The sequence below is a fragment of the Halichoeres trimaculatus genome, unplaced genomic scaffold (assembly GCF_033239565.1).
Source record: "Halichoeres trimaculatus isolate MK-OKI-2021-1 unplaced genomic scaffold, fHalTri1.1 fHalTri1_scaffold_21, whole genome shotgun sequence".
Classification (NCBI taxonomy): domain Eukaryota; kingdom Metazoa; phylum Chordata; class Actinopteri; order Labriformes; family Labridae; genus Halichoeres; species Halichoeres trimaculatus.
In genome coordinates, this window is record NW_027437199.1 from 4,487,772 (window position 1) to 4,510,623 (window position 22,852).

Below are 22,852 nucleotides of genomic sequence, written 5' to 3' on the forward strand. Positions count from 1 at the left end.
TGATTTTCAGATGATTTTGACCTAAAAACACAGCAAAAGGAAGGCAGGAAGAAGGGAGCAAGGCAGGAGGCTAGCAAAAAAGTAAACAAGCGAGTAAGTAAAAAAGTGACAAAGAAGGAAATGAAGGAAGGAGGGGAAAAAGCTAAAAAGGAAAAGGAAAGGGAGAAAGAAGGAAGCAAGGTCAGAAAATATGGGAGAGTAAGGAAGAAATAAGGGGAAGAAGGAATTTGGGGGGAGAAAAGAAGGGGTGGGGAGGGAAGGAAGCAAGGTAGGAAGGAAAAAGGAAGCAAGAAGGGAAAGAAAAAGGAGGCTACAGGTTGAAGAAAAAGGAGTAGATGAATGGGGGAGGAAGGGTGGAACTGAAGGGCAAGGGAGGAAAGGGGAAGGAAGGAAGGATAAAAATAGAATAGAATAGAATAGAATAGAATAGAATAGAATAGAATAGAATAGAATAGAAATACTTAATGTTCCCAAACTGGGTAATTGTGGAAGGAAGGAAGAAAGGAAAGAAAGAAGGAAGAATAGAATAGAATAGAATAGAATAGAATAGAATAGAATAGAATAGAATAGAATAGAATACAAAAAATGAAATAGAATAGAATACAAAAGAACTGATCTATTTAATGATCCCAAACTGGGAAGGATGGAAGGAAGGAAGGAAGGAAGATAGGAGGGAAGGAAGGAAGAAAGGAATGGGGGAGGAAGGGAGGGTGTAAGTAATTAAATAAATGAATGGGAGAGGAAGGGAGAAACAGGGAAAGGAAGGAAGGAAGGAAGGAAGGAAGGAAGGAATAGGGGAGGAAAGAAGGGAGGAAGTTATAAAAGAAATGAAAGGGGGGAGAAGGGAGGATCGGGGGAGGGAAGGAAGTAGGAAGAAAGGATGGAAGGAAGGAAGGAAGGAAGGAATAGGGGAGGAAGGGAGGGAGGAAGGAATAAAAGAAATGAATGGGGGAGGAACGGAGGAAGAAGTAATAAAAGAGGGGGAGCAAGGGAGAAACAGGTGAAGGAAGGAAAGAAGGAAGGAAGGAAGAAAGAAAGGAAGGAGGCAAAACTCCTTATCCCCTAAATTTCTCATCCTGCATCCTGAACTTTCTTCTTGCATCACTTTGTCTTTTCCGGAACATTTTGTAACTTTTGATGCGTTTTTTGAACTCTCACATTTTTACATCCTGATAAAAATCAGTAACTTAAAGACGTCAGGTGAAGGAGAACGTTCAGAGCTTCATACAAGCAGCCTATGCTCAGTCACATGTAGTTTACTGAGACCTTGCTACTTTGGTTAGCTTTGTGCACTTAACCAGAAATGGACATGTTCACATAAATTACATGATTAAGAACTCTGCCAAGAGCATTTCTGTGAATTTGGGCCCAGTCTGCACTGAAACAATGAATCCTCTTCCTTAAACCATGAGACAACTTTCCTCCACTTTTCATGGAAATCAGCCCAGAGGACTTTCAGTCACTCTGCTGACAAACAGCAGCTCCTGAAGGCCGAGACTTTTAATACAAACACTGAAGAAATGAAATAAAGCCAACCTGCACCCTGCCACTGTACTCTACCCTGTCTGTATGTGTAGGGACCAGGCACACGAGCAGGAGCCATGAATCACATCGAGCATCGCCCTGCAGTGACCTTCTGTGAGCACAAGAATTCAATTGAGGAAACTGATGTTAGCACAAGTGCAGGGGCACGGACGATGCACTGAATGTAGCTCAGCTCTTCTGGAGCTGCAGGATGAGAGTTGGAAAGAGTGTGTTGACCCTGAAAGGATCAGAGAGGGAAAAAAAAAAATGACGCAGAGTTTTTCACATGCAAACGATTAAAACAGCAAATGACGATCATTAAAGTTGGTGCAGAGAACTTTAAACGTCCTGAACTTCTGAATATTTAGTCTTTCTTTTCTGTTTTCCAGACATGATGGAGTGGAGGTGGGCGTGGCTCGTTGCCTTGGTGACCGTGCTCCACCTCAGCCCCACGCAGAGTAAAAACTTGGAGTTCCTCTCTGACACTCTCATCAACAACGTGGTCGCCGATAACTACACCGGCCGCCTTTACATCGGCGCCGTCAACTCCCTCTACCAGCTGACCCCTGACCTGGAGGTGGAGTCCCGCACCGAAACGGGCCCGAAGCGTGACGACCGGCAGTGCACGCCGCCCGTCACAGACGCCTGCGAGGAGGCCCGGGACACAGACAACCACAACAAGCTGCTGCTGGTGCACCGGGAGAAGGACGTTCTGGTGGTGTGTGGGAGCGTCTTCAGGGGGATCTGCTCCCTGAGGAACCTGAGCAACGTGGAGCAGCTGATCTACTTCAGCGACACCAAGGGGGAGAAGTCGTACGTGGCGAGTGCGGAGGAGAGCGTGTCGGTGGTCGGCGTGATGTCACATTTTAGTCCCAGGGAAGGAGTCAAATTCACCGTTTTCCTGGTGAGAAGAAAAGCACACACACACACACACATACTCACAAAAGGAAGAATAATTCATCTCCGTCTTTCGTAGAGACACAGGAATGAAATTAGCAGCCATATGGGAAATCAGCGCTCTTGTCAATTATCTTAAAGTGTTTATTAACCGTGTTTCTTCTTCTGTGCGAATAAATTAATCTCAACAAGATGTCTGATGTTGTTCCTAACAGTGTTTTATTCTCCATTTCCTCCAAAGAGTGAATAAAGACGTTTTCATTTCTTCATGATCTCATCGTTTCTTCCCTCCCAGGTCGGTAAGGGATACGGCAGCCACGACAGCACCAAGCTCATCTCCACCCGCATCCTGGAGGACTACGGCGACTGGGTCGTATTCGACAGCATCATCGAAGCCTCGGCGGTCCAAGCTAACCCCTTTGTCCTGCGCTACCTTCACGACTTCCGCTTCTCCTTTAAAGACGGCGGCTTCGTCTACTTCCTGTTCTCGCGGACGCTCGGGGTTCAGGACACCAAGAACTTCACCTTCATCTCCAGGATGTGTGAGGACGATCAGGGTTACTACTCGTACACGGAGCTGCAGCTCAACTGCAGCAGAGGCAACAAGTACAACAAAGCTCAGGTAGCGTGAGGCGTGGAAACTCTACGCTAGGTTTCGTTTGGATGAGTTTTTCTAAAACTGGGACCAAGCATTCACCTTTCATCTCTTTCTTTCCTTCTCTTTCCTTTAGGCTGCGTATGTCGCGGAACCAGGCGCAGATTTGGCCAAGAGTCTCAGCGATTCCAGCGGGTATGGAGAAGTTTCTCCAACAGACAAGGTCCTGTTCGTCACCTTCACCTCTGATGAAGATCCGTCGACTTCTGCCATGTGTGGGTATCAGTTCGTCACTGATGAATCTGTTGTTCAGGCTTTTATGAACAGTGTTGGGAATAACGGCGTTAGAAATATCAGAGTTCCTTTTTCTTCCTGACTCTACCTCCCGACATATTTGACGATCCCTGAAAAAAATACAAGAAAACGGCAGCTGTCAATCATCGTTAAGCGTTACGTAAAGCCTTGTTTTTAACCTTGTATGACTAATGAAAATGAAACTTTTCCGAAAAAAGAGGACTTGGACACAAGACAACCAAATAATATCTTCAAATCACCACAACAATCGGATGTGAGAAACATTTCTACCAGGTGTATTAATTTTTTAAAGTTTGACCTATACTGCAGCCAGCCACCAGGGGGAGCAGTTTTTGTGGAGACCTCACTTCGAGCCGAGCAAGCGGACATCCATTTTTTTTACAGTCTATGGCTTTGTCTGAAATGGCATACTAACATACTACATACTACATGGTCGTTGTGTATATACTGTATACTACATACTATAAATATGATAAGAGTGCCAACCGTTTACACTGTAGTATACTACTCAGTTTCCCATGATGCATTTCAAAACCTCCGACGACAAAAATTGGAAGCACACATAAGTCTATGGAAGCACACCAGGCTATCAAATATCTCTGATGATTCGCCATATTTGAAAGTTTTAAGAACATTTAAGGCGAGAAAGTCATCACGTAGAAAACCAAAATGTGGTCATTTGGGCCACAAAACACACGGATACAAATTTAATTTCGACATTTCGGACATTTCGGACATTCTGTTAATAGCGCCAATATGCTATCGAAGAAATTTCCAGTCGGCTCCAAAATAAGAGCCCAATTTACGAAAGCGTTAAAGAACTTAAAGGAGATAATAAAAGATGCTTTTATTTTGAAAACGGGAAGTTTGCTAGTGGCTGATTTATGTTTGTAAATATGGGGCTCGCAATGCATTATGGGGCGTGTCAGTGCAACTAGTATGCCCACTTCCCATACTTACAATTTTTACCGATATAGTATACATCCGGGTAATTCTCGCGCACACAATCTTTTCATACTATTTAATGTGAACGCACTACATACTAATTTTGACATTTTTCACACTTAGTATGAGTAGTACGTTAGTATGCTGTTTCAGACACAGCCTATGTGTGTGACAAACTTAGCATTTTCCCTCCTTTAGCGGGTCACATGACCAGCTGCACGGAACTCCTGAAGAGTGTGTGACATCATCAACTGCCGCAGAGTGAAGAATAACTGACAGAATTTTTGGAAACAACTCTTTATAGATGCCAGAATTTTCACCCAATCAGCAAAAAAATATGATATTTTTGTTGGAAATTTTTGCAGGAATCCATCAATGTCACTTTTAAAGCTGTACAACTTTTACTTTTTTGTCCAGAGGCCCAAATGTGGCGGCCTGTGCATAGCTGGAGGCTCCACTCAAATTCATTCTAATGGAGGGAGCCGAGAGGGCTTCTTTAGGGTTCACAGACTTTGAGGGCTCGCCTTTCGAAAACCGGGTCTGAAACATCAATTTCCTTAAGAATTTTTGTAAAGCAGGGTCCGATCTGTCATCTCAGCGAATATGAAGTGTTTTTTATGAAAGGCAAATTGCTGGCTTCCTGTGCCCGATTGGGCTTTCAGGCCCCAACAGGTAGTTTGTGCGTTTTAATGAGAATGTTAAAGCCATTCTAGTGTTTTTTTGAGTGCTTAGATGACACTGGAGAGAAAATTATGGGATGTTTGGGGTCAAGTTTGGTATCAAATAAAAATTTTTGAGGCATGTGAGGAGTGTGCTAATTTTGGTGAGTTTCTGAGCAAGTTCGAGGGTGAAATTAGAGCTCAAAGACCAGCGTAAGAAAGTGACAGTGTCAGAGTAAAAACAATAGGGTCCTCGCCCTTCCTATGAGAACAATCATGTTGATACGTCTTTAAAAAACAGCTGATGCTAAAGTCAACTTTTCAGTAACAAATACCACAGAGCTACCTGTGTGTGTCTGTGTGATCTCAGTCAGAGAGGATCTCATGCAGCGTCTTTGGATCAAACCAACTCCACGGAGAGGAGGGGATGCTTTTTGAGGTTTGAATGTAAGGCACAAGTCGATGACTCAATATGACTTAAAAAAAAATATGAGATGTAAGGACTAGACTTAAAAATAAGGGGTCAATCTGGAGAAATTGTAAGTCGGGAGTGGCGTGAGAGACAGGCTTAAAAAGCAAGTAATTGTAGCTAATTACTTTTTTTCAGAAATTTCCCCAACACTGTTTATGAATCTTTAATATTCCCAAGTTTTAGAGACTAACCTTACATTCTTTATGTCAGGCAGGAGGGTAAAAACAAGGGTTTGAAAATGTTTTGTTTGTGATCTGTGACATTTCACTTCTTACCAGAAAACCTGGACTTGGATCTGTTATTCTGAATTCTTTTGAAGTTGATCTAAAACGCATAAAACCCCAAGAACCAAACACAGAAGGTGCCTTTCTCCTGTTTTCAGGTATGTACCCTCTGCCCTCCATTAATAAGCGGCTGGTGGAGATAATTGGAGCCTGCTACAGCCACAACGGCATCATTAACGGGAGGGCTGCTGTCTACTCGCCGTACTCCTCCAAGTCTGAGGAGCTGTGCAGCAGCAGCAATCAGGTGAGAGATCTGCCTGGGAGTCAGAGATAAAGAGCGCCTGGAACAAAGGAGGGATAAATATTGACAGCCAGTCCGGAGCGCCGTATTAATATGAATGATTTCATCTGCTCCATCAGCATAACATGGTCGACAAGTACAAGTGTGGAGCCGAGTTCCTGCCCTCGCCGCTCGCCAGCAAGGCAGAATTCGCCTTAAGGGCTGAGAACCCGTTGATCAGGAAGGGTCACATGACTGCGGTGGCTGTCGCGGTGGAAATGGGGCACGCTGTGGCGTTCCTGGGCACCGCCACAGGAGAGGTAAGATGTCAGCCATGTTTACTCACCTAACTTTTAAAAAAAGAAAACTGGTTACTTTGGTCTACTTTCAGCCCTGGGTCAACCGTTGCCTTTAGATTCATCTTCATATCGCCCCCTATCTTTCATCTTAGGCCTTGCACACATGCAGCTGGGCTTTTTCAAAAATAAATAACTCCTCCCTCGTTCGTTTTGAAAATACTTACGTCCACAAGCAGCAGAAAAATCTGCCGATAAGTGCAGCTCGAGGCATACCAAACCCGTATTTCGGCAGATATGCCCGTCGTTTAGCTGTGACGTTCAAGAACCAGAAAACTCTGTTTCCCAGCGTCGACACAAAACCATAAAACCAGAGTTTTCTAAATCTTCACTTTGGCAGGAGTTTTCCGAAAACATCGTTTATAGTGATGTCCATGCAGTTTTCCAAATACCTGGGTATGTGAAGACATGGCCCAAGATTACATTAGTGATGTCACTGAAATGAATCGTGCTAAATAATCTGAACATTTACATTTCCTGTCAAGCGCACAAACAAAGCTAAAGTGTCCAAAAAATTTCTTTACAGTTTGAAAAATGTAGCACAAAAAAAAAAAAATATATATACACAAAAAATATGTGGAAATTGTTAAAAAATGAGGAGTAGATACTGAAGCTTTTTTAAAGAACTTATTCTTCGCTGAGTCTGTGTATCCAATTTTGTTTCAGTAAAACGTGACTCTTCCTTGAAGAGGAGCCTTTTTTCTAACATTCAACATTTTCATTTAGCAGACATTTTTGTCTAAAGTAACGAACAACAGCAGTGAGAATTTAAACAGGAGGAAAAAACCTTAGTAAGTGCCGGTTTCCTCTGCACTCAGACGGGGCCATATTTTACTTGACCAAAAACACAAATAAACGGACTCCCATCGAAAAAATCTGATATCTGTCTGCATTCACGCTTTATTTAGAGAATTTTCAGCGCGTTACTTTCACACAAAAACACCGCTAAATAAGGCTCTAGTTCTCATTGTGTCTCTTCATCCTGGCAGACTACCTGCGTTTGTTTATATCTGTCACGCCGTGCGCGCGGACTGATACACTAAGCGGTGAGCGCCTCGTAGCCAGCTGTGGCTCTGCAGCGGAGGTAGCACCGTTTTACGAGACGATGAGAACCAGAGCCTTATTTAGCGGTGTTTTTGTGTGAAAGTAACGCGCTGAAAATTCTCTAAATAAAGCGTGAATGCAGACCCATATCAGATTTTTTCAGTGGGAGTCCGTTTATTTGTGTTTTTGGTCAAGTGAAAAATGGCCTCGTCTGAGTGCAGAGGAAACCGGCAGAGGAGCAGGGAGGGGGTGTTTGGTGAGCGCCCTGGGCTTCTGCTGCACAAAATCACTGCTGTAGGGGTAATTTCTGCCCTAAACCTTGTGATAGGACCCAACTTGTTTCATCCCGGAGTATCACTTTAAAGTGGAAAGACACTTTTCATTTTAGACACCCTTCATTTAGCGGCACCTCTTTTATAAACAAGAAAACTGAAATACACAAATGCAATGTGATTAAAACTTTGATAACTGCTGATTTCACAGAACAATCCCTAAATTGTCATGAAACTTTATGGACACCAACTGGAGAAGATCAGATCCTCTTTTCAATGTGTGACCATAAAATTTTAGAGAACCTGGCTGCCTTTTTTGACCTCTGTTGGAAAAATAAGAGCAGAAATGTAACCTCTGTTTAGAAAACCTTTAAGACAGAGACCTAGTTCAAAAAAAAGAGTGCAATAGGTGCAACTGGAATAACACTATAAAAACACAGGATGTTTTAAGTTGTTGTCCCAAATATTTGCATAATTTAAGTGGATAACTTCCTACAAGAGAGTTAAATAAAAACCTATAAAAGTCCAGGAGAACTTTTTAAAGCTTCTCCTTAAACTTTTTCCCTCTTTTAAAACATTAAAACTGTGAACGAGCTCTCTACAAGAAGCCGGCTGTTTCATTTCTTCCTTCTTAGAGTTTTTTGCTGTAACTTCAGCGTCTGTGTGGAAAAGTAAGAAGCATTTAGAGGAAAGAGTGAGTGTCTCAGCCTGCTAATGCTGTTTCCGTGTTCCCGTAGGTGCTGAAGGTGCACCTGTCGTCTCCCCCAGAGGTGTACGGGCGAGCGCCAGGTGAAGTCACCGGAGACAAGGTCAACAAGAACCTGCTGTTCGATTCCCAGAAGCAACACCTGTACATCACCACGGAGAAGAAGGTCAGACTCAGTCACACACAGACGTATTGATTATTCTTTTTCATCCGTCCAATAAAGCCGGGGACTTTTCTTACCTCTTCTTCTTTCATTTCATCCAGCAGGTCGCGAGTCGTTCATTTATTCTGTCCGTCGTTTTTGATCATTTATTCAGTCGTCAGCGAACGCTCGAAACATCCGTCTACATTACCGCACAGGAGTCAGCAATCGATTTATCCCCTCCTTCTCTTTCTCCTTGTTTCCCCTCCGTCTTCCCTCCTCATTCGTCTTTCTCTCCTTTGTCCTTTCATCTCTGCGTCGCCATCGTTCTCCGCCGCCACACCGAAGTAAAATGGATGATATTGATTTAGAAATGAATTAATTAGCGTGCACTTCAAGAGGCAGCAATTCACTTTGATCAAGTCAAGTGACGACACTCCAGCTTCTTCCATCTGCTCATTTAAATCCATTAGACCGGCCTCTTCCATGTCGGGGAGTGAAATTATTTCCACATCTGGTTAGAAGATGTTCGCCTCCAAATGAGCACACACGGATCTTCTCCTTACAAGGAAATGTGACAGGAAAATCTGCGAATAAAGTCATGTTTAATGTCACGGGACTCAAACGCTGGAATAATGCAGCTAAAACTGGATGTAATGCTTTAGATGTGACACATATCTCGGGGTGTAACTTTCAACATATGACTCATAATCCAGGCAGCGCATCAAAAGTGGCAGCTGTGAAAGTAAAAACCATGAAAAGACAAAAACCAGAACACTTGTCCCAAAAGGATCCCAGACTTATCACCTTTTTTTCCTCCAGCAGACAAACACAGAAACGATCAGACGGCGCTCGTCAGGCGGCTGTGATCAGCGCTGTCAGACCCGGGCCTACTTTTGTCAGTCTTAAGCCCCATTTGGACAGGATTAACATTACAGGAGAGGTTTTTGAGGAATGAAATATTCACTCTGCTCCTCTCTTGTTTGTCTCTGTGGTGATTTAATTCTGCTGGAAGAGAAAGCCTCTCAAGGAGTGCGCGAGGAAGTTGAAGGGAAGGGGAAGATGCTGCGTGAGGGGAATATAAGTGGGAAATTTCTGCTTCTTCTCAGGGTCGTAACTCCATCAGACGAGAAGTACAATCTTATAAAACTCAGTGTGACTTGCACTTCAAGCTGTTATCTTATCAAGTCTTCCAATCTGAAGTAATCATACAGAAAAGACTCTTCAGAACTTGGCTGAGAAAAGTCGCACCTTTACCTCCGTGTCTGGATCAGGGATATTCAGAGATAGTTAACGTAACATACATGGACACATTTTTTTCTGATAACCCTGCTCATAAACTTCACTTTAAAGTCTTGTCTTGTGTTTGCAGATCACCAAAGTTCCTGTCCAGGCCTGCCACCAGAAGACAGACTGCCAGTCCTGCGTCTCGATGAAGGATCCGTACTGTGGCTGGTGTGTCCTGGAGGGAAAGTGAGTCACTCTAAGTCTGTGTTTACGAAAAAATATGGAACAAATTCATGGATTTATTGTTGCACAATTTTTAATCTTGAACGAAAAACAAAATACTGTTTGTTTGTTTTTTTGCTATTTTCGTAAGAAAAGAGATGAGAAAAGTAGCCAGAGTTTCGATGTCAACACAATGTTCTTACAATACCGGTTTATCCCCTGAAATTTGTAACATAAACTATCTATTTTTGAAAAAGTAAAAGGAAAAATTCAAAGCTTCTGGGAAAAAATGTAAAAAATAAAATAAAATAGAATTAATAGAAAAATAAAATAAAATGAAATAAAATATAATATAATAAAATAATAATAATAATAATAATAATAATAATAATAATAATAATAATAATAATAATAATAATTATTATTATTATTATTATTATTATTATTATTATTATTAAAGTAATCGACAATAACATATAACAACGCATAATAATAATTATAATTTAATAATAATAATAATAATAATGCATTATTATAATTAAATATTGATAATAATTTTCATAATTTGTTACCTTCAAAAAGGTCAGAGAAAGAACGTTACCAGTGTGAAAGCTTACATTGAAAAAAAGTAGGTTCATAAAAAATAAATAACATGCAAATATTCCTGCGAGAAATATGCATTCGGTGTGCAAAGGGCTTAACCTTTTAAAATAAAGCATAATTTATGGCTACTAGAACTGTCAAGGAGTTTTCTTACTTTGGCTAAAGCTGATATCATAAATGGACATAGTCTCTGTGATGTCACCCATCTGTTTCTGATACAGAGTTTTGAAGCAAATTTGACGACAGTGGCCATGTTGGCCATCCTTACTAACAGCTATAGAGCCTGTCAGTCAGCTGAGCTGTGCCTCTGATTGGGTAAACTTCTCATCTTAACATCTCCTAAACTGCCACGTTAGGAAAAATTCACCCCAGTGTGTGGTGTTAAAAAGATTAGCTGTTCAGACAGGAGAGGTTTTTGGTTCAAGCCTTTGAAGGTTTGTTTGTGCTGTGAAAATCCAGCCTCAAGTGGACACTCAATGAACTGCGTGTCCTTACATTTTTAGAATAGTTGCTGCTTGAGCTACAGTTAGCAGAGCTAGCAGTGCTTCTACTGCACGTTAGCACCCACATGTCTCTGTTTGTCATTCCCTTAGTTATGTTAAAAAGACAACTCTTTCCTACAATTTTGTCTCTGTTTCCTAAATCAAAATCAAATTATACCAAACCACGCTGTGGTAAGAGATGCCAGCTACTAGCTCCAGCTAGTGGCTGGAGGCTTCACTGCAGCTCAGACACAACATTCACCTTCATTTTGAGCCTATATGACAGAAATATTTATAACAACATGGAAATCTGAGTTTCCTGGCTACATATTTCTCTAGCAGCTCTAACGTTTAGTTATTTTAGTTTAGTTTATTTGTTTGTTGTTACATGGACAGTCACCTTTAATTTACTATAGAGTTACAGAGGCAGCTTTAGCCCTCACAGCTTATTTCCAGCTGTGTTGTCAACCCAGTTGTCAAATAGGCAGCCTAAAATATAATGATAAAGTTTTAAAATACAAAAAAATCAAGAGAAAATACATAAAATGTATGTTATAACAGACCCAGAACAAAAGAAAAAGACTTACAATATATCACATAAAATTGGAACAGACACAAAAATAAGTACATCAAAGCAATTCATGCATTAGAGACAAGACTGAGACAACGAAAGGTGAAGAATAATTTTTTTTTTCTTTTTTAATCTTCTTCCATTTTACAAAATGAAACTAGGAGGTCACCTCTTAGTGATCTGACTGCTTTTATGTGTTTTTGTTTTTAACCTGTACATCTGCCTGACCTACAGGTGCACCAGGAAGCAGGAGTGTAGCAGGTCATCGGAGGAGAACACCTGGCTGTGGTCGCCCAATCAGCAGTGCGTTCAGATCCAGGCTTTTAATCCTCCGAACCTCAGCTGTAAGAAGACGCAGATGGTAAGGAGCAGAGAGAGTGTGAGGCTGAGGTTTTCAGTGAGCGTGCACATTTCTCTGAGTCTTCCCCTGGATTCCCCCTGAGCTAAATTCACTTTGTGCTGAACGCTGCTTAATTTAAACCAGCCAAACCTCCTGAAACTCTCTCAGTGTTGGAGGCTCTGTGTGTTTGTGTGTTTGTGTCAGCAGCATTTCTGAGAGGTTCTTAACCTCTGGTTCGGGGTCCTCAGGGGGGCCCTTAGGGGAGATAGAGAGAAATGAAGACATCTATAACACACAGTGACATTATAGTTTACGTTTTGTGGATGTGAGCCAGATGTGTACAGCGCTGAACTCGTGTTGTTTGTGCTGACAGTCGCCTTGATAAACAACTCTGTAGCTTTGCTGCTGATTCAGCTCATAAGGTGAAATAATGCCTCCTTGGAACAGCCAGAAACTGCTGATGACACCTTGTTTTGGTGACTCACACATGAGGCAAAGCACCAACACAGACGATTTCAATTAGACTCACAACAATAACAGTTTGTCATTGTTGACCTTGTTACTAAAAATTCAAGAATTACTTCTGTGTAATTTGATTTTCTCCCTGATGAATGCTAAAAAATGACGAATCATTCATCACTGGAAATTGCCTTTTGTGCTTTTGTGGCAATCTTACAAAGACAAAAATGGAAAATGAGCCACAAAAGAATGTTTTTATTGTGTCCAATGAAGTTTTGACTCTATTTCAGCCTGTTAAGAGTATTTAAACATGTACTAGACACCTGCTTAAGTGTTATGATGCTAAAAAACTGAGGCTAAAGCTAGCATTTCCAAAGCAAACAGCTTAAAACCTCAAAGATTAATGAGTCAGGTGGAGCTTAACTTTCTTCTAAAAAGCTATTTAGCTCAAGTAATTTTTGTCTCCTTTAAATGAGGAATAAATCAGGTGTAACTGACAGGAAAGTAACACTATTTCTGTTAGCCAGCCAATCTAAAGTGAGCCCAACAGAGCTAGCAGCTAGTGTTAGCTTAAAATCTAAACTCACAGTGGTAAAAGAGTATAAAATATGTTTTTGGTCCCAAAATCAGCTTCTGGAAAGACGTTTTGAAGCCAAATGACGTTAGCCAGCGAGGAGTGGAGCCAAGGCAAGCTTTTAGCGTCCTAGCAAACAGCTGCAACTCACGAATCCTTCAGTCAACTCAGCCATGTTGCTAATTGTATAAACTAATGTCTCTTTTCCTCCGTGTTGTTCTAATTGATGAGTTTAAAAAGAAAAAAAGAAAAGAAATTTCATGTTCAGGAATGTTCATTTTTACATATAACCTAATAGAGTTTCCTCAGCTTTTGAAACAGCCTCTAGTGGACACTTAAGGAACTGCATGTATTTTGTTTCTAAACATTGGAAAGTGACTCTTTGGTGAATTAAACACAGTGAGAGCTAGGGATGGCTACCGAATTATCAAAAGGTACCATGTTTAGGTACCTAAATACATCCTTGTGACTGTGAGGGAGTGGAAGAGTAGACGATTTTCCATACTGGACATGAACACAGCCTTGCAAAGTTGTATACTGAAGAATGAATATGTTAAATTGAAAAAAAAAATACACTGCATTATTAAACAAATTGATATATTTTACCAAATAAACACAAAAAAGTACCGAAAATTGGTCCCGTTGAGCACTGGTACCAATTGCCAGGTAAAGGGCATTGGTACCGAATCATTTCAAATGTGAAAGGTACCCATCTCTAGTGGGTACAATTGCTATGGCTTTTTTAAAAAGAGCATTCACCCTAAATTTTATGCTGTTAGCTAACGGTTACCCGTACAATGAGAAAACCCAAACTAGCAGCAACTATTTCACACTGAGCACAGACAGAGAGTAACAGAGCATACCCTTCTACCTGAACCTGACAGCTTAGCTTTCTGAGCTAATGAAGAATTGATCAAAGAGCTGATTTACAAGAGAGAGACTTCATCCTGCAAGACACGCAGGCTGATCAAAGTTATCTGGCTTCATTCGTTTCTTCCCTAAGGTAGAAGACTTCACCGCCTCCAGGGATGCACATGAGGACAATGTGTGCAAAGTGAAACTTGTGATGATATTCAGATATGTATATTAGCTCTAGCTACAGAAGAGCTGATGTGTAAACAAGCCGTAGAGGCTTGATCTGACAGAAATGTGTTGTGTTTATTGATGAGTACATTTGTGATTATGGTGACATAGTTCTCAGTCATCTTCATCAGACATAAGGAGTAAACAAAACAATATTATAGATGCTTCATCGTTACAATCAGGTCATGTTATAAACAACATGCAAATAGAAAGAGGATGGGTGTTTTATAGTCTACAGACGAAAACTTTATGTTGCTCCTAATGTCAGGCAGAGAGCACTAAGGGAAACTAATGTGTTTCAGGGCTCAGGTTTGTAGTTAAGTTAATTCTGTTAAGTCTACAGCTCTGCTTGTTACTAATTTGAATATTGCTTCAATTTATCATCCACTACAAATTTGCAGCGGACTTGTTAAGTCGCTAATAGAATCCGAAGATCCAGTTTAGAGATGCAGAAACTGTACATCTTTGTTCACTGGCTGTCCTAGGTGTTTTCATTTGGACTTCATTACCTACAAATCCTCAGAGATTATGTTCGGGTGGAGTTGAGCGCAGCTTTCCTCAAGCAGTCGACTCCTAAAGTTTGACCTCGGCAAACATCAGAATTACTTTGGACCCAGATAAATGAAACTGCTGCATCTTAATTAGGGAGTTTGGGACTCCCGCCTGTGTTGCAGGCCTTAGTTTGTGATTTAAATCTGGTAAGCCAGTTAGATGTTGGCTTTAGCTCATGCAGCTTTACATTCTTAAAAAGAGGAGGAAGTCTCCGGTGAATTCATTCAGAGGCTTCTCTGTCACCCGAGATCAAAAAGTTTGGAATTAAAACTTTAAAATTAAAATGGTTGAGGTCAGTGAAGAGTAATAAGGAGATGATGTTTGAAAAGAAAAATTGAATGGTAATTTATATGGCGCCACACACACATTCCTATTTTCATCACTTTTGGGGACATTGCATTGATTTAAAGTCAGTCCTCTGAGACTTACCCTGATCATCATCACCCCTTTTTTTACCCAGCTCTAAAAGTTAGCATAGCTTTCTTAACTTAGCCTCAAACCAAGTCACCTCATATAAATGTAGGAGCCTGTCATAGAGGACAGAAATGTTTTTGTCCCCTTAAGGACATCATGTCCCCATAATTGGGGCCTAATGTTCTCACTACATGAATGATAACGGGCTTACACACTTTGTTATTTTGAATTATTACAAAAAACTGATGAAGATATATATAATATTTGCATATAAAACCAACCTTTCAACAGCTTGGAGCTTCAGAGAAGAACTTTTTGTTTTGACTGTTTTGATTGCGGTTTGGCGCCCCCTGTGGACAAAGTTATAACACCAGTCTTTTGCTGAGTTTGTCCCATGTTAGTGGATGTTTCTGACAAAAAAATCACAATTCTTTGTTCAAATTTAAAACCCTTGTAAAAATTAAATCCAACATTCAGGATAGACTTTTTAATTTCAAATTTTTGAACACATCTCGTTCTTTTTCAATATCTCCTCCTTTCTTGTTCTTATCTGTTCCACTTGAAATCTTTTAGATCCCATATTAACTCTCCTTTTCTTGATCCAGGTTGACATCACCATCCCCACCCTCCCTCGACTCAGGCCGTCTGACAGACTGAGGTGTAAATTTGGAGATTACGGCACTGACGCAGTGATCGACATCCTCAGTCAGACACAGGTCACCTGTTCGCTGCCTCATCCCTCAAATATTCCTGTCACTGAAAATGAACAGGGTAAGCTGATACAAAGAGGATTTACATGGAGTTGAAGGATGAGATTAATTTTTTTTGTTCCAGCTTCAGGAGGATTTGAACAAAACTGTTGGATATTATTTGGAAATTTCTTTTTCCCATCCATTTTGCTAAACAAGGGAAGTTAGCTTAGCTTGCAAAATTGCCATGTAAGATGGTTATCATTACGGTTTGGATTCATCACTTTTTAACAGAGCTAGGCTAGCTGTTTCTGTGTTTTATTTAATGCTAACCTAAGCTAACTTTCTGCTAGCCATGGCTCAGTTTCATATCAGAAATTATAAATGTTTTTTTTCCTGCTAAGCAGGGAAAAGGGGTATTTCTCAAATGTTGTGCTTCAAGTTAAAATTTTGTAGCTTTTGTTTGCTTATTATGTTGAAGTACTTCCTGTGAGATCAAACTGAGGGCAAAACAGTATTTTTCACTTTAAACATTCATGTTAATCTATTTCCTCTCTTTTCTAGACTACGTGTCTGTTAAAGTCAAGGTACTGGTGAATGAAGGGATCGAGGTGGCTTCGGACGAGTATCGCTTCTACAACTGTGCCGCTACCGTCAGAAAGAACCCAAACACACCGTAAGATGCTGACCCCAAAACCAGACACAGGTGTTACTAACTCTTTAATTACACCTTATCTGAGTATGTGATGTTGTTTCTTTTGCTTTCAGGTGTATTGCTTGTGTGACCAGTGAATGGGGCTGTCAGTGGAACGCTCAGGATTACAGCTGCAGCGACAGCGATGATGCTGTGTATGGAAGTCACGTAGTGAAATCACAACAGGTAGCGTCTGGAGTGAAAACTGACAATCTCTTTTTTCATTGCATTTCCAGTTTTTCAGTTTTGTTTAATTGTTTTTTCTAGTGTTTATATTTGAACCTTACAAAATTCAGTATTCATTAATACGCTCTGGAAATTATTGGCTATTAATCCAAAAATACAAAAACACAAAGTGTAGGGTGCTCAAACTTTGATGAAATTTGGAATTGCTGATAAAGCCTTATTATTTTAACATTGTTGTGATTATTTTAGAGCTTAGACTATTCTGTGAATACTAAACTCATAAGAATGTTGTATTTACATGCCTTTCTGTGTTTCAGCCTGACAGCTGTCCTCAGTTTGAGTCTCCAGAGCCGCTGTTGATCCCAGTGGGCTACGAAATCCCCATCAGCTTTCAGGGAAGAAACCTGGACATCTACCCGGTATGATAACCATCACTTATGATGAAGACCATCATAATCATCATCCACTGTGTTAGGGATGTTTTCTCATTTGTGCCTTCTTCTGTGTCCAGGGTCAAAGTTTCAGTATGGGAACGGAGCTGATGAAGTCTACGGAGAAGACTGTCCAACTAGAGCAGGGGTCAAAGTTCAAATTCACAGGTTATGAGGTCAGTACACGAGTCAACATAAAGCAATTAAAGTTGAATAGATGCAGTTTTTTAGTCTCTTTCCAAAAAACAAAAAGCAAGGATAAAGAAATCCTTAAACCAGAGAACAGACTAACCATATTTACAATATTAAAGCTCCTATAAAAAGTAGTCAGATTGTGTTGATTCTGGCGCCCCCTGTGGGCACAGTGGTTGCTCTTGTAATATTTTTACGAAAAATCTCTAACTGGTATCTTTTACATCAAATATATCTTTTAAAATGTAACAAAGCTATCTCTGTAGCATGTAACACCTACCCCCCATTTGGGGTTTTAGACATTATCGATAACGGTGTAGAAATCATTGATCTTTACCTGAATGGTCTTATTTGCTATTTCAGAATATATTTAGAGACATCAAACAGTATTTTCAGTCTGTTTGTTAAAAGCAGAAAATTCTTCGCAGGAGCTTTAAATCATGTGTAACAAGCTGTGTCATGGGGCTAAAATGAGATAATAGATGTTGAAATGCTGCAGCAGAGCTGGAAATGAAAGTATATCAACATCGACATTTAGCAAATGAGATAAATAACCTAAAATCAAAGCTTGAAAAAAAAGATAAAAACAGAATATAATCACTGTGTCTGTCTGTTACACATTTCTTCATCTCTGCCAAAGTACCTCAATTAAACCCATTTATCCCACTTAGGAAAATACACTCACTGATTCCTTTCTAAGTGTCACTAAATGTCTCAATTTCCTCAAAGCTCTTTGTTTATGTTTCACAGATTGGTTATGAAAGCTTTCAGGCATAACAACAAAATCAGGGGGTGTACATTTAACGATGATTGGACAATTAAGTCGTCATTAGTGGTTAACTTTAGAAATGATTGTGATTCAGGGAGGTTTTAGGATAAATTCTGCTTGTTTTATTTCGCATTCTTCAGTCAGACCGTACAAAAATGTGACAGTAAAACTGAAAAAATACTCTTTGTGTAATAATTTGTTTCAACCTACTTCAAAATCCTCTTTAACCAACTTTTTTGCTGCTTAATGTGAATGTTTTACTAAAGAGGAGTGTTTGAGTTACATTCCACCACTGTAGAGCTCATTTATGTGTGTCTAATGGCGCCCCCTCAAGGCTAACAAAGCAATATAAAGATTTTCCCTGAGTCACTGAATGCAGGTAGCTTACAGAGTGTGTGTGTGCTTTTGTGATAGTGTGTGTGTGTGTGTCAAGTTTGCTTTTTTCTTTCTAACACACCCCTCAGATTTTCCAGTTTTCTGCCTCCATTGATCTTCGCTTCATGCTGAGTCTAAGCCTGCCAATATGTAGTAAAAGAGTGTGTGTGTGGTGTGGATATGTGTGTGTGTGTGTGTCACTCCTGTTTCTCCCCTCATTATCTCTTGTATTTGTCTCTACATGATCCTCTTTATTCCTCCCCTTCGTTTTTTGTCTCACACACACACTTTTCTGAAAACTTCTCGGATTTGTGGCCACAGGCACCGTCTGTTGTGTGTTTCTGGATGTGTGTTTGTGAGTGTGTGTGAATGTGTGTGTGCTTTTGCTTTAGGGGGCTCTGATCTTCAGAGTCATGTTGAGGAAAAGCAATTTGAAGTGAGCTCCAAATACAAAATAAAAAAATTTGATACTGTCTGTTGAGATAAACCAGATAGATAATGTGCGAGTGTGTGTACACAAATTTGTGATATTGTGGGGACTCAGTCTTTTGATAACGACTTCCATCTGGGGACCGTTCTTCTTAACATCCAATTATAAATACAACTAAAAAACATTGAAAACAGAGCTCAAAATTTACTGTCGTAGAGACTTATATTATATATATCAATCATGTCGTAGGTACACTTGTACAGTGTTATCTCAGGGTACAGGGCCCCATATAATCAAAAAATACAAATGTGTGTAAAAACGACGAAGACAAATACATGAAAAGCCAAACATTAAAGGGACATTTTATAGTAATAAACTCACACAGGTGGTGAAATACTTAAATGTTTTTGAGAAATGAACTCAACAACTACTGTAAAAAAATGTACAAGACAGTTAAGTTTTGTGTGTGTGTGTGTGTGTGTGTGTGTGTGTGTGTGTGTGTGTGTGTGTGTGTGTGTGTGTGTGTGTGTGTGTCCACATACTTATATTTGATATGTTGTTGGGACGCAGTCATCATCTTAGGGACCTGAAACTGGGGACCATTCCCCTGTAACATCCAATAACATCCAACAACAAAAATAAGTGGAAGACTAAAAATAAAACACTATAAAAGTTTAATTATTTAGAGATATCTTTCTTAGTGTATATAAACCATGTTGTAGGGACACAGCCATTAATATAGACTTATATTTTGGGAATGAGCCAAATTAAAAAGGTACAGAAAGATTCTAAAAACTTTAGTATCATAAGATATAATTTATGTTTTTGGGGGATGCAGTAATATATTTTAGGGACTAACAACAGAGGACTCGTCCTCATTATGTCTAACAATATATACATGTGTGGAAACTTATCATTACAAGTATTTTAAAAGCCTCTGTTTTAGTGTTGATACACTGATACCAACATCTGAAATAGTCCTGAAAATATTTAATTTATACCAATCACTTTCTTCCAATGACAACCATGGTTTATTTTTTTTTTATGTGTTTTTTTTTATATATAAAATTCAGACACAGATTTACACATCCCTTTTCTGCTATAAATATTTTGTGTTTTTGATTATGAATTATTGTATTTTTGATAACTTTTAATGACAGAACTCCAGACATATTAAGAAAAGTAATATGGGTGTAATTATATCCTGTCCCTTTGAATTAGGCTTTGGATCATAAATGATTTGGGTTAAATGTGTTTACTATTCATATATATATATATATATATATATATATATATATATATATATATATATGTATATTTATATTTGATTTTTCTGTTGTATGCATCAATCACAAAGTGCACGTTATCCACTTTTATGTTATTACAAACAAACAAGAACACATTTTTGAATGTCAAACACCAGAGTCCAATCCAAAGTGTTTTATAACATGTTATCTTAAAATTAAAAAACAGGAGGAACTCATGAATAAGAAATAAGATATGACATAAAGAGGGGAAAATAGATAAGTAAAATAATAAGAATGTGTTTACTCTTTGGTGAAGTTGTGTGTTGTCACACTGCTGTGGTTACAGTCGGCTCTGCAAACAGCAAGAAGGCTTTAGAGAAACATATAACTGTTTATTTCCTTAGTGATACATTAAATATATTGTAGGCATTGTGGGTATGTAGAGAGAAGAAACTGATTTCAAACCAAGGACGCAGTGGAGTGAGTTTCCAGGAAATGTGTGTAAGCCAGAATGAATTCCTCTGAAAAGAAGTAAACATGAATGTGTGTTTGTGTTGTTTCTGTGCACAGTTTTCCTACGACAAGCAGCAGGAGGTGAACGTATCCTTTCATATCAAAGACAGCGACACTGGGAGGAAGATTGACAGCACCCTGACAGGTTGGTGTGTCACTCTCACACAAACACACACACACAGAAAGTCTCACCGAATCAAGAAAGTGTGAAAGTGCAGTTATTACGCTGTTTGAGTTTCTCCCTTTCTCATTCCTTTTTCAGTTCCTGTTGAATTATGCTAATTAGCTCTAACCTCTTCTTCTTCTTCTTTTTTTCCGACAGTCGTGCTGTATAACTGCTCAGTGGGAAGAGAAGACTGCAGTCTGTGTAAACATGCCGACTCTAAGTACCAGTGCGTGTGGTGTGCAGCCACGCGCACCTGTGTTTACCGCGAGCTCTGCCTGTCACCGCAACCAGCTCAGTGCCCCAACCCGGAAATCACTGATGTGAGTCATGAGGAAAACATGATTCCACACACTGAAATATAACGTTATTAGACTCCGTGTGGGCTTCGTTATGCTCAGTGTATTGAATTTCAGGATGTTGTTGATGAGTGAAATGTGAGACGTGAGCAAGGGTTTGTTTGGATCAGTGGTTCCTGATGTGGGGGGGCGGTGTCACAAAAAACCTTCAAAACTATTTAAATTGGCACATTTCATCAATTATTGTCAGTGTAAAGTATAAAAAATAGGGGTTATATTTGATATAAAGCCATGCAAACAGAAATATTTGATCTGTTTTTCTCTTTTTTTCAATACTGCAAATCCCCAAGGTGGCTAAGCTAGGCTAACGACAGTATCAGTGGAGGCAGATTGATTTATAAAACAGTGATATGAGCACAGAGATGGTCTAATATTCTACCAATAAGATCAGTTATGGCAGATAATGGATTTTTTTGATTGCTTTTGGATTTGTTTTTATGAATTTATTCCCATAGCAGGGGGTCACCGGTCTGCAGAACTGCTACTTTTTAGGTAGCATGAACTCCTGGTCCAGACTGGTGATCACAAATGGCAATCTTATAGAGGGATTATTTGTTTATCAACCACCAAAAAATGCATTTTTAGACTAAATATCATCACTTTTATGGATAGTAAATGGCTCCCAGGTTTGTGGAATAGAGGTGAGTGGACTGAAGAGATCAGCAAGTGACAGATATTAGGTGGACAGACGTTTTTAGCAAGGAAATCCGCCATGTACCCTGAAGGCAATTTAAACACACTGCATTATCCGTGGACACTTACCAGACTGTGACAGACCAGGACGTAAACATGTGTCTAATAAACCAGAAACCCCCCCAGACCAAAAAAAGAACACAGACTGCTGAGTCTGAGACCCGGTTCATTATTAAAGAACCATAAACTACGTCCAGAGTTAATTATTTACCCGCAGATGTCTCTGGTGTTTCAGTGTAAAGTGTGACCCTGTTAACTGGTGACTCTCAGCCGTTAATCACTTAGACTGTGAAATAAAATAGACGTCCGCTTGCTCGGAAGTGAGGTCTCCACAAAAACTGCTCCCCCTGGTGGCTGGCTGCAGTATAGGTAAAAAAAATCCATCTCCCCAGTTATTCCAGATGGGCTGTGGTCAAACTTTAAAAAATTAATACACCTGGTAGAAATGTTTCTCACGTCCGATTGTTGTGGTGATTTGAAGATATCATTTGGCTGCCTTGTATTCAAGTCCTCTTTTTTTCGGAAGTTTTGTTTTCATTTGTTACACGAGGTTGAAAACGAGGCTTTACGTATCGTTTAATGATGAATGACAGCTGTCGTTTTTGTGTATCGTACTGGGATTGTAAAATATGTCGGGAGGTAGAGTCAAGAAGTGATTAGACTCTCGAAAGAAAAAAATATATATTATTTTTGTCACCCGGCTCCACTCAGATTCTCTCAGAATCCCTCATAGTTTCTACTGCGCAGACTCTGGCTGCGCCTGTGACGGGAGAATTTTGGCTTCGATATCGTCTTTGTGTGCGAAACATTGCATAACAAACACCTTTATCTTTGGCAACCTTATGAAAAAGCTCTCAAAGTATGAAACTCAAGGGTTTGTGTAAGGAAGGAGAAATTACAAACTACTCAAAGCTCTTTCCTCTACAGAAGATGCTAAATCAGCTCTTTCAGTCTCTCTTTGAATCAAATTCAACATTACATTCTCCACACACTTTACCCAAAACACACAATTTCCTGATCAACCGCCCTTCTTCTTCTTCTCCTTCCTATTCACAGTTTGTCTCCCGGAGTTCAACAACTTCAATTTGTTTTCCTATTTTCTCTGGAACATCACTCATTTGTATCTTCTTGATTTCCTTTTGGCCGGAAGCCG

General features: G+C 39.8%; 1 protein-coding gene across 1 annotated transcript in view; it reads left to right on the forward strand.

Annotated features, from left to right (window-relative positions):
• Window positions 1-22,852, forward strand: part of LOC141810385 (plexin-B2-like) — a 243,342-nt gene that overhangs the window by 185,415 nt on the left and 35,075 nt on the right. Inside the window, exons 4-18 of the mRNA XM_074697867.1 lie at window positions 1,914-2,428; window positions 2,717-3,043; window positions 3,153-3,291; window positions 5,790-5,935; window positions 6,052-6,231; window positions 8,321-8,455; window positions 9,804-9,904; window positions 11,771-11,897; window positions 15,564-15,729; window positions 16,212-16,323; window positions 16,416-16,527; window positions 16,845-16,946; window positions 17,039-17,134; window positions 20,542-20,629; window positions 20,807-20,970. Of these exons, the coding sequence (XP_074553968.1) occupies window positions 1,916-2,428; window positions 2,717-3,043; window positions 3,153-3,291; window positions 5,790-5,935; window positions 6,052-6,231; window positions 8,321-8,455; window positions 9,804-9,904; window positions 11,771-11,897; window positions 15,564-15,729; window positions 16,212-16,323; window positions 16,416-16,527; window positions 16,845-16,946; window positions 17,039-17,134; window positions 20,542-20,629; window positions 20,807-20,970 (2,508 nt within the window). The 5' untranslated portion in view covers window positions 1,914-1,915. The remainder of the gene's footprint in view (window positions 1-1,913; window positions 2,429-2,716; window positions 3,044-3,152; window positions 3,292-5,789; window positions 5,936-6,051; window positions 6,232-8,320; window positions 8,456-9,803; window positions 9,905-11,770; window positions 11,898-15,563; window positions 15,730-16,211; window positions 16,324-16,415; window positions 16,528-16,844; window positions 16,947-17,038; window positions 17,135-20,541; window positions 20,630-20,806; window positions 20,971-22,852) is intronic.